The sequence below is a fragment of the Ranitomeya imitator genome, chromosome 6 (genome assembly GCF_032444005.1).
Source record: "Ranitomeya imitator isolate aRanImi1 chromosome 6, aRanImi1.pri, whole genome shotgun sequence".
In the NCBI taxonomy this organism is placed as follows: Eukaryota; Metazoa; Chordata; class Amphibia; order Anura; family Dendrobatidae; genus Ranitomeya; species Ranitomeya imitator.
In genome coordinates this window covers 60,901,998-60,918,861 of record NC_091287.1, presented here as the reverse complement: position 1 = coordinate 60,918,861, position 16,864 = coordinate 60,901,998, and the positions used below count along the sequence as shown (strand labels likewise).

Here is a 16,864-nt window from a genome sequence, read left to right as displayed (position 1 = left end):
AGAACTGCACAACTGTGTGAACGACCTAGTGGCCGCTCTCTGGTACTGCAACTCATGGCCTATTAAAGTATAAATTGGGTTTGGACCCCTATTGATCAGATATTGAGGACATAATCTAAGGAGAAGTCAACAATGAATAAGTTGCAGAGAATCCCTCTAAGTTTAAAAGACGACTTGTCACCAGGTCAAATGTGGACAATTTATTTCCACGGTTGCAGAGTAATCCGATGGTCTGCCACATGGTTCCAGAGATATGGGCCTTTTTATTTAGTGCCAAGCTCTATGGTCTTGAAAAGGGGCCATGGCTGACCGGATTCTCTAGCGGCGAGTCTTTAAGCTGCTGTGAGTAATAAAAAATTTACACTAAAGAAAAAAAAGTCAAACTGTACAACGGATAAAAAAATAAATTACGGTAATAAAAAAAAACAAAAAAACTAAATGACAGCAAAAAGTGTCCATTTTTGACCAGGTGACAGGTCCACTTTAATACTGTTGTTGTGGTTTCAAGATCTAGGAGACGAACAAATCCACTGCGGTCCTCAGTCAATAGCGATACCTCGATTGAAAATGACACTCAAAGAAATCAGAGCTTTAAAATAATAAAAAAAAAAAGGAAAAAAAATTCAAGGGTCTCAAATTATACCCTTTTTATTACTGCGGGTGATTTTAGTTAAAAATGTTAAAAACAGGCATCTACTTTATAATAGTGCTCCAGATATCTCAGTACACCATGAGTTAGGTCCGTGTACATCAAGACTTCACATTTTAGCAAGAAATCCATTTCACTTGCCTGTTCCTAGGTGTGTAAGGTCGAAGAGATGCCAAAGGTGATGCTGTTGGCTTGAAAGTTGGAGATGTAAACCCATTAATGAATCCAGTATTAGGAAAAGGTGTCACCTAAAGACAAAAATAAAATTAAATAAGGGAAGACCATTAATTTGTAGTGTGATTTAAAGATCTTACTGTAGGCCTATAAATTGCAAAATGCATTAACAGAAGTTGAGGAAGAGACGAAAAAAAAAAAGGAACCTACCAAAGAAGGGTCCAGGTAGCTGTGTGCAGTAGACCAGCTCGGCGGAGTGATGAGGCTGTAGAGTGGGAACTGCTGCTGCGGACTATACACCGGAGGTAAGTAAAAAGACGTCGTATAGCGCTGCTGCGTGTAAAGGTTCATGTCCAGAGGTCGGTAACCGTTCTTTGGCAAAAAGGTGTTTATCGCGATTGCCTTTGCCTTTATTCTTGCCTGAATAACAGACAAGTGTCAGATCAGTCAAGGATTATACATGTATGAGAAATATACACTTTATAAAAGGGGTTGCCCAGTCACGAGCTACTGATGATTTATCCTGCAGGATAGGTCATCAATATCAAACCAGTGGGGGTCAGACACCTGGCACCCCAACTGATCAGCTGTTATAAGCGGTGGCCAAATGGAAACACACAGAAAGGATTGCACTGCCCAGCTCCATTCATGTGTAGCGGTCACTGCTGGATACTGCAGAACAGCTCCTATTCCAGAGCGTATAACATCTTAGCAATGTGAATGGCCATCAATATCTGTGACCGGACAACCCTTCCAGAAAAGGTTGTCCATGGGGCGAAAAACATGGCTGCTTTCTTTCCACATAAATCTGAGCCCAACCGGTCTGCAGCATTTGCATGTTACAGCAGGAAGGGCTGTGGAGTCGGAGCCCATTTTGGTGGAGTTTGAGTCGGTATCATGGAAATTGAGGAGTCAGAGGTTTGGCTTACCGACTCCACAGCCCTGAAAGCAGCACTGAAAAGAATGGTGCTAGGCTGCAATTCCACAGAAAACCTATGAAGAGGGGTGGCACTGTGTTGAGAAGAAAGAAGCCATATTTTTCTCATCTTGGACAACAGCTTTGAAGAACTCTTATCATCTAACCTTAATTGGCTTTCCTTGGAACATCTTCACTTCTTCTCTTAGGTACCTGTAAGCCTGAAAAACAGACAGAAAATAAACATTTCTTTTTTTTTTTTATAACATAATTTGATCAGGATATAAGCAAGGGATGCCGATAACTAGATAAATGATGCAAAGCATACTCAACTTTGGAGGAAAAAAAACCTCCAAAAATATTGGAAGTTTGTCAGCCCCTCTGATTACTTAATCTATATGAAGAGATTGGCAAATTATTTGTGAATGGTTTCACGATTGTAGAATTTGGTTATTAAAAGCAATTTGCCCATTATCGTACAGAAGCAAATGTGAACTGCGGCAAATTAATTAGCCCAATAAAACCAGATAGCTGATGAAGCATGAAGAATCATGAGGAGTCAAGAAGAAAAATAAATGATCTCTATGTTATACATACATTAGACATGCAGTGCCTACAAGTAGTATTCAACCCTCTGCAGATTTAGCAGGTTTAATAAGATGCAAATAAGTTAGAGCCTTCAAACTTCAAACAAGAGCAGGATTTATTAACAGATGCATAAATCTTACAAACCAAAAAGTTTTGTGGCTCAGTTAAATTTTTATAAATTTTAAACATAAAAGTGTGGGTCAATTATTATTCAACCCCTAGGTTTAATATTTTGTGGAATAACCTTTGTTTGCAATTACAGCTAATAATCGTCTTTTATAAGACCTGATCAGGCCGGCACAGGTCTCTGGAGTTATCTTGGCCCACTCCTCCATGCAGATCTTCTCCAAGTTATCTAGGTTCTTTGGGTGTCTCATGTGGACTTTAATCTTGAGTTCCATCCACAAGTTTTCAATTGGGTTAAGGTCAGGAGACTGACTAGGCCACTGCAACACCTTGATGTTTTGCCTCTTGAACCAGGCCTTGGTTTTCTTGGCTGTGTGCTTTGGGTCGTTGTCTTGTTGGAAGATGAAATGACGACCCATCTTAAGATCCTTGATGGAGGAGCAGAGGTTCTTGGCCAAAATCTCCAGGTAGGCCGTGCTATCCATCTTCCCATGGATGCGGACCAGATGGCCAGGCCCCTTGGCTGAGAAACAGCCCCACAGCATGATGCTGCCACCACCATGCTTGACTGTAGGGATGGTATTCTTGGGGTCGTATGCAGTGCCATCCAGTCTCCAAACGTCACGTGTGTGGTTGGCACCAAAGATCTCGATCTTGGTCTCATCAGACCAGAGAACCTTGAACCAGTCAGTCTCAGAGTCCTCCAAGTGATCATGAGCAAACTGTAGACGAGCCTTGACATGACGCTTTGAAAGTAAAGGTACCTTACGGGCTCATCTGGAACGGAGACCATTGTGGTGGAGTACGTTACTTATGGTATTGACTGAAACCAATGTCCCCACTGCCATGAGATCTTCCCGGAGCTCCTTCCTTGTTGTCCTTGGGCTAGCCTTGACTCTTCAGACAAGCCTGGCCTCGGCACGGGAGGAAACTTTCAAAGGATGTCCAGGCCGTGGAAGGCTAACAGTAGTTCCATAAGCCTTCCACTTCCGGATGATGCTCCCAACAGGAGACAGGTAGGCCCAACTCCTTGGAAAGGGTTTTGTACCCCTTGCCAGCCTTGTGACCCTCCACGATCTTGTCTCTGATGGCCTTGGAATGCTCCTTTGTCTTTCCCATGTTGACCATGTTTGAGTGCTATTCACAAGTTTGGGGAGGGTCTTAAATAGTCAGAAAAGGCTGGAAAAAGAGATAATTAATCCAAACATGTGAAGCTCATTGTTCTTTGTGCCTGAACTACTTCTTAATACTTTAGGGCAGTGGTCCCCAACCTTTTTGACCTTGAGACCCACATTCAGCTGTGCAAGAGGGTCACGAGCCACATCCAGCTACTGCCCCTTACAGTAGTGGCAACCAAAGCCCCCAGTAAGGGTGTAATGAAAACCAAAGCTTTTCCACACAAATCACCCCAAAGCAGACTACCAAGATCCAGGGGTTCCCACCACACCCCACCACATTCAGCATTCTCCCGTCATGCACTCGCAACATAGTCACATCCATCTTCAAGTACCTCCTCTGACCAGTAGTATCATCCTGTCTCCAGCATACCATACTTAAATTATCTCTCAACGCCCAAGACCAGTAGAAATGTACCCAAATCTACACACAAAGTTCACCATTTTGAGATGTGCTCTTCATACCAGTTTACTAAATCTGGAGCTAATGCACCAAGCCAGCAGACAGCCACGAGCCATAATTCATGGGACCGCGAGCCACATGTGGCTCCCGAGCTACAGGTTGGGGACCCCTGCTTTAGGGGAACCAAACAGAATTCTGGTGGGTTGAGGGGTTGAATAATAAATGACCCTCTGAAAAAACTTATCCCAATTTAAAAAAAAAATAAACAAAGAAATAACATTCTTTTTTGCTGCAGTGCATTTCACACTTCCAGGCTGATCTACAGTCCAAATGTCACAATGCCAAGTTAATTCCAAATGTGTAAACCTGCTAAATCTGCAGGGGGTTGAATACGACTTGTAGGCACTGTACATTATTGTCTATACATTACACAGTAATAACAAAGCATACATACGTATACACATACGTATATAGATGAGGCATTTTCATCCTAGACGGATATTCAGCTACTATGTAATGCAGTACTCCATACTCACATGGTGCACCACTTAGTAAATTTGATGCCTTTCAGCCCATCTCAAAGTGGTGTAAATCGTACCAATCATTTCAGGCGGCTTCAGAATAAGCGGTCATGAGTGTGTACATGAGGAATACCACCATCTGTGGCCCATTATATGACAGATACCCTGTATTTTTCGCCACAGCACTACAGGCTCTATTATTTTCAGTTCTTTCTGAGCTGGTGGGTGGAGATTCGCGGCTAAGATGTCTCCTACACAGTGAAACATGAGGGACTTCTGCTCTCCTGGCAACACATGCTCAGAAACAGGAGAAACACAGACGTTTTTAATGAATGAGAAGTTCAGGTGGTAAGGGGGTGAGGAGATGTGGCTGATGAGTGGAGAAAGTGGCAACTTTCATTATTATACATTACAAAGTTGCTTGATGAAAATTTGTTGGAAAGGACAATGACCATTTAAAAAGGGGATGTAGATGTGAGTTGTGGACACAGTTTACTATACACAAATTGTGTTAAAATAAGAAAGGTATTTTAAAAAGGTCATTCTCATCATGATCAGGACTGTGGAGTCGGTGTCCATTTTGGTGGAGTCGGTATAAAATGGACAGACTCCTAAAATATATAATAAACTGGGTACAGTAGTACAATGCAGGATGTGCTGTAAATGTTTTCATAAGAATTTGGTAAAGTTATGAAATGTCCTATAAATGTCTGTACTGTTGCTGATCTAAGGATCTCGGCTTTTAGTTGAGATGAATCTGTGCTGCACTTTACGTACATGCTCAGTAGTGACCAGTGCTGTGGGGTCAGAGTTGAGATGAATCTGTGCTGCACTTTACGTACATGCTCAGTAGTAACCAGTGCTGTGGCGTCGGAGTCATGGAAATTGAGGAATCAGACGTTTGGATTACCGATGACAACACTGATCATGAAAGTAATTAAACTTGCAAACGGCTTGTAAAAAGATGCAACGTTAAAAATTACTTTTACTCAGTTCTCAAGAGCAGAGGGATGTTTAATGTAGTTGTTTACTGCTCAATGCTAGGTTACCAGCCACCCCTGCAGTTGCTCAGTGGCGGCCGGTCTCCTAGCCAGAGAGAGCAACATATACAAGTTGTTACCAACAGTGTTTAGAAGTGCTTCACTGCCCCCTAAGATTTGCATTCACTATCAGAGAACAGATGGGACAGCAGAGCCAGGAGGCAGAGGAGCGGTGTGCTCCCGAAGACCAATGTTCAGAATGATCGTTTTAATGTGTTAAAACACCACTATATACAGAAAAAATTATGAAATGGTATAAGACTCCCAAGGCGGAGAAATGACCAATTACCTGTTGTGCGTCCGCTTCTGACTCAAATGTGATAAACCAATTGTCATTATAAGCAAATTCACAATTGATAAACTTCGGCAAGTTCTCTCCCTTGAATAGGGCTTCTACCTCCTAAAAAGAGAGATCAGTAAAGTGAGAAAAAATAACCTACCATTAAAACAATAAACCTACACAAGAACCATTGAACAGGAATTGTATTTTCAGAGCCATCAAGGGGGTCTGGGTGCTGAGAATTAAAATATAGGGGCTGGCACAGCCAGTCAAGACCTGCTTTATTTGGGGCATGTTTTCAGAGACCGACTCTGTAGTTAGGTTATAAGCCTATTGTTAACCTTGAAGCAGGGTACGGCTGCGCTCACATGTGGCGGCTGCAGGGTTTTGTTGTTATTTACAGCAATCAGTCCCTATAGGTCTGCTGTAGATATCCAAGACCTGCTCTAGACAGCGTCAGTCCCTTAGACATGGGGTTGGCTATGAGAATGCGAGACCGGTGCTCCACTGAATGGAGGGAGAACATAAGCCCCCCCGTTTCCACTATCAGAAAAGTTCCCAGACTTCAAACTGATCAGAACCTAAAAGGGGTTGTCCAGTGTTAATCAATAAGTCTGAAGTCACTCAGTATGTGCTTCTTGGTGTTTGCCAGATTCTGTTGTTCTTAGTTCTCAGCTGCCTGACCCTTCGCCCGTGTTCTTACTATCCCTTTGTCTTCTCCTTTTACCTTTATCAGCTATTTCATGGTATTTTGACCATGGACCATGACCTGCCTTATGCCATCCTTTCCCTTGGTTTTCTACTTGTTCGTTTTCTAAGTGCTCTCATGGTACTGACCCTGGAACATTTGACTTCTCTGCCCCACGGTCTGTCGGTGAGTAGTGACTAGTGTCACATTTGGCACTTATTTTTTTAATGAATGAGAGACTACACTACGTCTCAGGGCAGGAAAAACAGGTTATCCGTTCTTACCTCTATTGGAGTAGATTCAGGAACTTCACGCAATATAACAATGCAACGATTCTGATTCGGTCGAACTTTTTCTCCTCTCTCATCCACTTGGACTAAAGGCAAAGCTGAAATGAAAAGGTACTGGAGCTCAAATACATGGATATTAGAAACCAATTGTCTAATTTCTAGTGATAAACGAGTATACTTGCTGCTCGGGTTTGCCCGAGCATGCTCCGATAGTCTCAGAGTATTTGTCAGTGCTCAGAGATTTCGCCTCCGCAACTGCATGATTTGCAACTGCTAGACAGCTAAAATACATGTGGGGATTCCCTAGCAACCAGGCAACCCCCACATGTACTCAGGCTGGCTAGCAGCTGTAAATCACGCAGCTGCGTCAACAAAAACAAAAATACTCGGAGACCACCCGAGTGTGCTCGGGAAAACCCGAGCCACGAGTATACTCGCTCATCATTACTAATTTCCTAAGAAATAGATTAAAGATAAAAACACATAGCGTCAAAGCAAAAGACTTGCGTAATGATCTTATGTAATTTTGATAAAAAGGTACTTTTTTTTTTTTAAAGAATAACTAAAATTAGAACAGCCATTATGAAGCCTCATTAACAGGACAACTATTTTTCACATGTTCTAGCGGCATCACCAGAGACTGTGGAGCGTTGCTGACAGATTTCCCAACTTTTTGGGATAACCTTCGTGATGTGGATCTTGCATGACCAGCAGATTAAATAACAAGCAAACCCTAAATCCAATACTTACATCTCAATACATCGACTATTAGATCCATGTCAGTGCTGAGCTTCTTGACATGGTCAAGATTTGCTACCGTCGAAATTGGCACATATTGATCACTGTCCATTTGTGATATAAGGTACATGTCGCTAGCGAGATTCTCTCTGCAAAACAAACATAGGATTTTTCAAGAAAAATACCATAAATAGAATACACAAAACAAAAGCAAAAACACCATGGTTACTTACTGGTAGCCGGTTTTTCCGGAGCCCATGACAGCACGACTGGGCGGATCCCCTCTCAGGTGTGCTGTCATGGGAGACGGGAAAAAAGGCAATTTACATAAAACACTATTTAATTCCTCAACTGGACGCTAGAGAGTGTTGGAAGCTAGTGTGTTACCGGTGTAAAAACGGGGGAAGAGAGATCTGGTAAAAGTTGATTGATGGGTGATCTTGGCGTTAAACCCTCACTGTTTAGATATACATTTTGCTATAGTGAAATGATTAGTGTAATCTAAACTATATAGGACATTATTTGTGGAGGAAATGGCAATTCAGACATGAATATATAGGATAGGATTCTCTACAGTTAGTGTAATTAAGCTATGAAAACCGCGACCCTGAGAGATAGCAATGGAAGGTATAATGGGCTAAAACCTTCCATAAAATTACAAAAAAGACATTTTAGCAAAGATGCACGGTATATACGCAATCGAGTCAGGGAACCTGTCTGATTGCAATGAGAATATCTATCAGAGAGGAAAGCTAATCACAAACTTCTTGGCCAACAGATAGTTGAGAAAATTTGGACTTATTTTTTTTTTTTTTAATTCTACCACCTGTGATGTAACCACATATAATTCTCATAGTACAATTATTGTCAGGCACAACGTCGCATATCAGTTCAAGACAATCCTGTTACTACAAAGTGAACGCACCGAGATAAGCAAAATTCCAGTGTTTTCTTAAGCACATCTCGGAGGTCTTCTTGACCTTCTGGCTGTGGTAAATCAACTGCCCCTAAAAAGATTTAAATAATAAAGAATGTTAAAATTTTTACATTGAAATGGTTCAATTCGATAATGAGAAGCTAAATACTTATAATCAATGCTATATAATCCGAGAGTAGCACAATGTAGGTAGGCGCAGAGACCCTACTTAGGGACTGCTCCTCAAATTTTTTAAGTTCTTTACAGTATATATTTTGTAGGTGATGACTGCTCTCTTAGGTTACATGTTTTTTCCTTAAGAGTCTATTTTGGTGTTTTGCTTGCTGTCATCTGCGGCTTTAGTTAAAAGACGCTTAAAAAGCCTGGACAATATGTGTAGCAAGATACAGATACAAAAAACAGATATACACAATCTCGGCCAGCAGCATTCTCATAATTGCTTCTCCATTGCTAATATCCAACCGTATAAATAATAGTGGACAAATATATATAGCTACCAAAAAATGAGTATAAAATACCCACAGACCACTATAGCAAGAGATGTCATAAAATCAATAAAGTTTATTGAATAATTCATTTAAAATTAATACATAGTACCATGTGCAAATTTTCAAAGAGAACAAGACAAAGACCATGTACAGTGAAGATGTCATACATAGCTGAAATATTTAACATATAGCATTGGAAACCCTAAGTAATGAATCTACCCCATGTGAGATTCCCAAAGACATCCTATAAGGTAATTGTATATATATAGTACCTGGACGATGAGACTCATAACATGCAGGGCACTAATAAAGGTATGAAACAGGTTCAATGCTTACCCATAATGGTGTATCACTGCACCGGAACGCCCCGACGCGCGTTTCGCCCACGTGCTTTATCAAGGGGAGTGTGTTACTTACCCCCGCTCTGCCTCCTTAAATACCCCCCAAGAGATAAAGTCAGCCAGTAAGATGTCTCGCATGCGAAGACGCCCCGCCATGCCCTCACGTGCATCGGGTCCGGCGTTCATCTCCGGTACGCGCTGAAGGAAATCCCTCATTGACGTCATATAACGCGACCGGAGATTCATAATAGCCTTAGCCGATGCAAAGGCAGGGCGACGAGCGAGTGCGCATGCGCATACCAGCGCCATTTTAAAGAAGTCCCGAGGAGGGAGCCATATTGTTATGTCCCATAGTGTGAAATGAAGGAAAAGGAAAAAGAAAAAGAAAAAGGAAGAAGAAAAAGGAGGAAAAAGAGATGGTAGGAAGGTGCGCATGCGCACATGTCAGCAACCTTAAAAAGTCCGCCCAAATGAATACCCGCGCAAACCCTAAAATACCATATACAAAGTGCAGCCGGAAATTCATAATAGCCTTAATCAAATAAGTACCAGCCCAAGTCCTAAGATACCATATACAAAATGTAGCCGAAAATTCATAATAGTCTTAGTCGATGCAAAGACCGGGCGACAAGCAAGTGCGCATGCGCATACCAGCGCCATTTTAAAGAAGTCCTGAGGAGGGAGCCATATTGTTATGTCCCATAGTAATGGAAAGGGAAAGAAGAAATAAATGGTAAAAAGGTGCACATGCGCACATATCAATGATCTTAAAAAATCTACCCAAGTAAGTACCAGCGCAAGCAGATAAAATACCATATACAAAGTGCCAATTGGTCTTTCTCCCCAAAATATCCTATAGTGCGCCCCAAAGTAATGCGTACATGTACATGATTCTTAACGAGTCAAATGACCCTATACCAACACCATATATACAGAAATATATGGAAAAATATAATAAATGTTATGCGTCCCGAACCTAGCCTCACAATGTAATATATAATAGACGGAATTATTCTTATCATTTATACAGGACAAAAGAATAATCCAATACCGCACACATAAAATAATCTCATACACTACCAATATATGCTATGTATGCATGTGACCCACAAATATAAACTCCAAATGTATATTGAGTGCCCATCTTTTTTCTTCTTTTTCCTTATTTCCTCTTTGCTTCCACATCATGGGTACTCAATGCTTCTCCTTCCTTGCTCCTTTCCCTCATTCTCCTCTTGTCCATCCCATCACTCCCTTCTCTTAAAAATGTCCATATAACAAAAAACTCCCATACTCAATGAATAAACACAAAAGGAGACTAGGATACAGTAGAGGAATCGGGAAAATTCTTCTTTAACTAAAGGTAGCTCAATGGCTACCATACTTGATGGATCTTCTGATGTCGATACAGAGGGAAAAAGGTGAGGAGGCAAAATTCGGAAGAAAATTCTTCTTTGAATGGAGACAAATCGCCAATGTCCCATTCATAAGGTGACCATGATCCTACTATTAAGATAAAAACAAACAAACATTGATAGGGTCCATTGTGGCATCAGGGGAGGTAATGTGAAACAGACCCTGGCTCAGACCGAATCCAAATGGATCATTGAATTAGGTACTATGTCCCCAGACGGATTGAACGAGAATGTTAGCTTTGCATCATTTCTGTAATCCCTGTTTTTTATTTGGTGTTTTTTGTGTGTTTTTAATTACTTCTTCTTTGTTTGTTTTTATCTTAATAGTAGGATCATGGTCACCTTATGAATGGGACATTGGCGATTTGTCTCCATTCAAAGAAGAATTTTCTTCCGAATTTTGCCTCCTCACCTTTTTCCCTCTGTATCAACATCAGAAGATCCATCAAGTATGGTAGCCATTGAGCTACCTTTAGTTAAAGAAGAATTTTCCCGATTCCTCTACTGTATCCTAGTCTCCTTTTGTGTTTATTCATTGAGTATGGGAGTTTTTTGTTATATGGACATTTTTAAGAGAAGGGAGTGATGGGATGGACAAGAGGAGAATGAGGGAAAGGAGCAAGGAAGGAGAAGCATTGAGTACCCATGATGTGGAAGCAAAGAGGAAATAAGGAAAAAGAAGAAAAAAGATGGGCACTCAATATACATTTGGAGTTTATATTTGTGGGTCACATGCATACATAGCATATATTGGTAGTGTATGAGATTATTTTATGTGTGCGGTATTGGATTATTCTTTTGTCCTGTATAAATGATAAGAATAATTCCGTCTATTATATATTACATTGTGAGGCTAGGTTCGGGACGCATAACATTTATTATATTTTTCCATATATTTCTGTATATATGGTGTTGGTATAGGGTCATTTGACTCGTTAAGAATCATGTACATGTACGCATTACTTTGGGGCGCACTATAGGATATTTTGGGGAGAAAGACCAATTGGCACTTTATATATGGTATTTTATCTGCTTGCGCTGGTACTTACTTGGGTAGATTTTTTAAGATCATTGATATGTGCGCATGTGCACCTTTTTACCATTTATTTCTTCTTTCCCTTTCCATTACTATGGGACATAACAATATGGCTCCCTCCTCAGGACTTCTTTAAAATGGCGCTGGTATGCGCATGCGCACTTGCTTGTCGCCCGGTCTTTGCATCGACTAAGACTATTATGAATTTTCGGCTACATTTTGTATATGGTATCTTAGGACTTGGGCTGGTACTTATTTGATTAAGGCTATTATGAATTTCCGGCTGCACTTTGTATATGGTATTTTAGGGTTTGCGCGGGTATTCATTTGGGCGGACTTTTTAAGGTTGCTGACATGTGCGCATGCGCACCTTCCTACCATCTCTTTTTCCTCCTTTTTCTTCTTCCTTTTTCTTTTTCTTTTTCCTTTTCCTTCATTTCACACTATGGGACATAACAATATGGCTCCCTCCTCGGGACTTCTTTAAAATGGCGCTGGTATGCGCATGCGCACTCGCTCGTCGCCCTGCCTTTGCATCGGCTAAGGCTATTATGAATCTCCGGTCGCGTTATATGACGTCAATGAGGGATTTCCTTCAGCGCGTACCGGAGATGAACGCCGGACCCGATGCACGTGAGGGCATGGCGGGGCGTCTTCGCATGCGAGACATCTTACTGGCTGACTTTATCTCTTGGGGGGTATTTAAGGAGGCAGAGCGGGGGTAAGTAACACACTCCCCTTGATAAAGCACGTGGGCGAAACGCGCGTCGGGGCGTTCCGGTGCAGTGATACACCATTATGGGTAAGCATTGAACCTGTTTCATACCTTTATTAGTGCCCTGCATGTTATGAGTCTCATCGTCCAGGTACTATATATATACAATTACCTTATAGGATGTCTTTGGGAATCTCACATGGGGTAGATTCATTACTTAGGGTTTCCAATGCTATATGTTAAATATTTCAGCTATGTATGACATCTTCACTGTACATGGTCTTTGTCTTGTTCTCTTTGAAAATTTGCACATGGTACTATGTATTAATTTTAAATGAATTATTCAATAAACTTTATTGATTTTATGACATCTCTTGCTATAGTAATATGTGTAGCAAGTAGTTTTTAAATCGCAGCGCACTTGTTCATTCTTTTTAGCATTTTCATTAAACTTTTTTTTTTTTTATGATGGGTTCCGGAGCAAGCACGGCGGAAAAACAAAACAAAATAAAAAAAACGTAGAGTGCACATAGCCTTAGTTGTCTGAGCTCCACCCATCAGTCTAAGGCTGCTTTTAATATTAGTCCTGGATCCAACATGCCATTTACATATCTAGGCTTTTGGCCCAAGAGGAATACATCAAATAGAAATGGTTAGGTCCCTGCAGAGAAAGGTCACCTTACTGTGGCTGGTAGGCACACACACAAGTTTTATTTTATAAGTATTATTTAGCAATTACACATACATCTTCGTGCTTACAGTGTGCGGCCCAGACCGGTCGGCCCAGAGTGTCGTAGACAGGCCGAGGCCGCCCAGAGCCTCGTGATCAGGCAGAGACCGGTCGGCCCAGAGCCTCGTAGACAGGCCGAGACCGCCCGGCCCAGAGCCTCGTAGACAGGCCGAAGCCTGTCGGCCCAGAGCCTCGTAGACAGGCCGAAGCCTGTCGGCCCAGAGCCTCGTAGACAGGCCGAAGCCTGTCGGCCCAGAGCCTCGTAGACAGGCCGAAGCCTGTCGGCCCAGAGCCTCGTAGACAGGCCGAAGCCTGTCGGCCCAGAGCCTCGTAGACTGGCCGAAGTATGTCGGCCCAGAGCCTCGTAGACAGGCCGTAGCCTGTCGGCCCAGAGCCATAACTTTACACGCAATGTTTCATTTTGGAAACAAAATTTTTTTTAAATTTGGTTCCAAGAGTTTTATACTTGGCAAAAGTTTCCAAAGCAACATACTTTTAGAATAAAAGACAGCGGTTCAAGTTTTTAGAGGTGGGAACTGCATCTATCAGACATTTATGGCAATCCATGTCAATACCCCTTTAACCAATTCAAACTTTAATAATGTTCATAACCTATTATTCCGCATGTGTAACGTACCTGAATGGGTGGTTTCATGCATAGATTCATATTCTGAGTTTCCCAGAGATATCGTAGTCATATCTGTTTGGTCTGAGACAGAAACAGATGGAGACTGGTCTTGCGTTAGCACAGCATTATGTTCTTTCTGCTCATCACCATTGTTTTCCAGCACTAAGAAAGGCAAAAATAAAAATCATCATCGAGAATTTATGGGTGGAAAAATAACTGAAAAATAAGTGTTTGAATAAATATGCACATAAACTAATACTTTGTTCAAGTACCCTTTGAATTTTTGACAACATTCAGTCTCCTGTTAATCTCCTGTGTATGGCCAAAGATTTTCATTTGAATTCAGGTTTGGGCCATTACAAAACTTTGATCTTCTTGGGAAGCCATTATTTTGTTGATTTGGAGGTAATCCTTAGAGGAGTTGTTGTGCTGAAAGGTGAAATTACTATATCTTCAGATTTTGAGCAAAGGCCTGAAGGTTTTGGAAAAATTGACTGATACTTTGAACTGTTCATAATTCCCTCGACAACGACTAATGCCCCAGATACAGCTGCAGAAAAACCGCCCCAACGCATAATGCTGACTCCACTATGCCTCACTATGTGTGGTGTTCTTTTGGTGATGTGCAGTTTTGGCTGTGTGTCAAACATAACTTTTGGCATTATGTCCAAAAAAAAGTTTAATCTTGGTCTCATCAGATCAGAATCTGTTTTCCCACATGTTTTTGGCAGGCTTGATGAAGGTTTTGGTAAAACACGGAGGGGCTTAGAGGATATTCTTTGTAAGAAAAGGCTTCAGTCTATCACCCTATCCTACAAGCCAGAAATATGAAGAAATTAAGAGTTTGATTACACATGCAGTACACAATCTGTACTTTAAAAATTTCTGGAGCTCCATTAATGTTGCAGTTGGTTTCTTTGCAAGCTGCTGGAACAATTTTCTTCTTGTTTTTTTCAGTGATTTTTGAGGCACAGATGGTTCTAGGTAATGTCACAGTTGTGCCAAATTTAAGCCCCTTATTGATGACCACCTTCACAATGCTCCATTGTAAATCTAATGCACTGGAAAAATAGCCTTCTCCTTACCGATAACATTCAACAATGAGATCCCTTTGCTGTGTTGTAAGCCATTTACAGACCATGGTTTTTGATATTAGGTGAAGCTACAAAATGTCAAGATAATCCTCCTAGAACAGCTTAAGTTTATAAGTGGTTAATCACAGTCAGTGTAAGTGATGGCAGCGGTTTATTGATTACCACGTAACATAAGCAAATCCGATTGGCTAATTCGGAACACAACCACATCCTCAAATCATAAGAGGGTGTTCACACTTCTAAAAAGCCATTATTTTAGCTTTATTTTTATTCCCCCCCTTCTCAATGATTTCAGCTTGTTTAATAAATCTGTACAGATTCTGGGTGACCTCAAGGTGGAAAAATTTCTGAAATAATTAATTACTCTAGGTAAAAATATTTTTACACAAAAATCTGGCATGACATGTTAATGGGAGAGTGAAGGGGGAGAAATACGTTACTGTACAACGTGCGTGTGTGTGCGCGCGTGCGTGTGCGTGTGTGTGTAAAACTGCACACTGACTTATCACTAGTGCGCTTGGATTTTGAGACCCCCAGTGATCCACAAAAACAAATAAAAATTACAACATACACGACGTGCTGCCGATGTGGAAATCTAAATTTAACATATGCATGTATATTTTTAGAAGAAAAAAAAAAAAAAACCTGAATGCAGACAGGCATAATAGTTTACCCTAACAATAGCAGACAGGGCCCTGCCTAAATGATCTTACAATGTAATGGGATTGGGGAAGCAGATGAGAGGGGAGTAGAACAAGCTGACTATAGGATCGGAAGACGTAGGCCTGAAGCGATGGTTATGGCAGATTATATACTTACCTAAATAGCAAAGCCACTAGAGACTCAAGGTCTACAAAAATTCAATTTTCAACAGCAGAAAAAAAATGGCAGCAACACTTACCTGCCCAGATCTTGGAACAAATGCACTGCAGGGTGCAGCCAGCCCATAAAGCAAGATGTTACCAACACAGGTGCAAAATACCAGATCAACAGCCACTCTCCACATACCCACTCCTGGAGGGAGTGACTGCCCAGTACGCAATTGCACAATAAAGGCCCACATAGGGCGTTGTTCACACAATGGTACTGCATAGTGTCTGGTTCACAGCCTACTAGTCACGCCCCTACTTTTCGATTAGGCGGGCTGGCCAGTACACTCTCAATGCATCCCAGTGCGAACACCCCTCATGCGAGACCGAACGTGTTTGGGCCTTTTTTTTCTGCTGTTGAAAATTGAATTTTTGTAGACCTTGAGTCTCTAGTGGCTTTGCTATTTAGTTTAGTGTAGGACTCGTAAGCATGGGGACCCTTGGCGTGGGTTACGAGCTTGCGTATTTTGGCCAAAATACCAACCAATGCTTCACTATTTTTGTATATTTTTGCACTATTTTTCGGGATGCAGCCAAGCCCAAACACGTTCGGTCTCGCATGAGGGGTGTTCGCACTGGGATGCATTGAGAGTGTACTGGCCAGCCCGCCTAATCGAAAAGTAGGGGCGTGACTAATAGGCTGTGAACCAGACACTATGCAGTACCATTGTGTGAACAACGCCCTATGTGGGCCTTTATTGTGCAATTGCATACTGGGCAGTCACCCCCTCCGGGAGTGGGTATGTGGAGAGTGGCTGTTGATCTGGTATTTTGCACCTGTGTTGCTAACATCTTGCTTTATGGGCTGGCTGCACCCTGCAGTGCATTTGTACCAAGATCTGGGCAGGTAAGTGTTGCTGCCTTTTTTTTCTGCTGTTGAAAACAGATTATATACTTCTAGATGGCTTTAATGTTCTCTCTCTGTGAACAGATTGTATGATAGTAGGAAAATCGGAATAATCCTGAAAGATAAAAAGTCAACCGTGTGCTTTTTGGAGGTAACAATTAAGCTGGTTTCACAGA

At 41.5% G+C, this 16,864-nt stretch overlaps 1 protein-coding gene across 1 annotated transcript in view; it reads right to left on the bottom strand.

Annotated features, from left to right (window-relative positions):
- Positions 1 to 16,864, bottom strand: part of LARP4B (La ribonucleoprotein 4B) — a 101,739-nt gene that overhangs the window by 11,347 nt on the left and 73,528 nt on the right. The window contains exons 5-12 of the mRNA XM_069729705.1: positions 13,888 to 14,040; positions 8,514 to 8,595; positions 7,601 to 7,737; positions 6,845 to 6,948; positions 5,882 to 5,992; positions 1,907 to 1,960; positions 1,034 to 1,243; positions 791 to 897 (exon numbers count right to left, since the gene is read on the bottom strand). Of these exons, the coding sequence (XP_069585806.1) occupies positions 791 to 897; positions 1,034 to 1,243; positions 1,907 to 1,960; positions 5,882 to 5,992; positions 6,845 to 6,948; positions 7,601 to 7,737; positions 8,514 to 8,595; positions 13,888 to 14,040 (958 nt within the window). The remainder of the gene's footprint in view (positions 1 to 790; positions 898 to 1,033; positions 1,244 to 1,906; positions 1,961 to 5,881; positions 5,993 to 6,844; positions 6,949 to 7,600; positions 7,738 to 8,513; positions 8,596 to 13,887; positions 14,041 to 16,864) is intronic.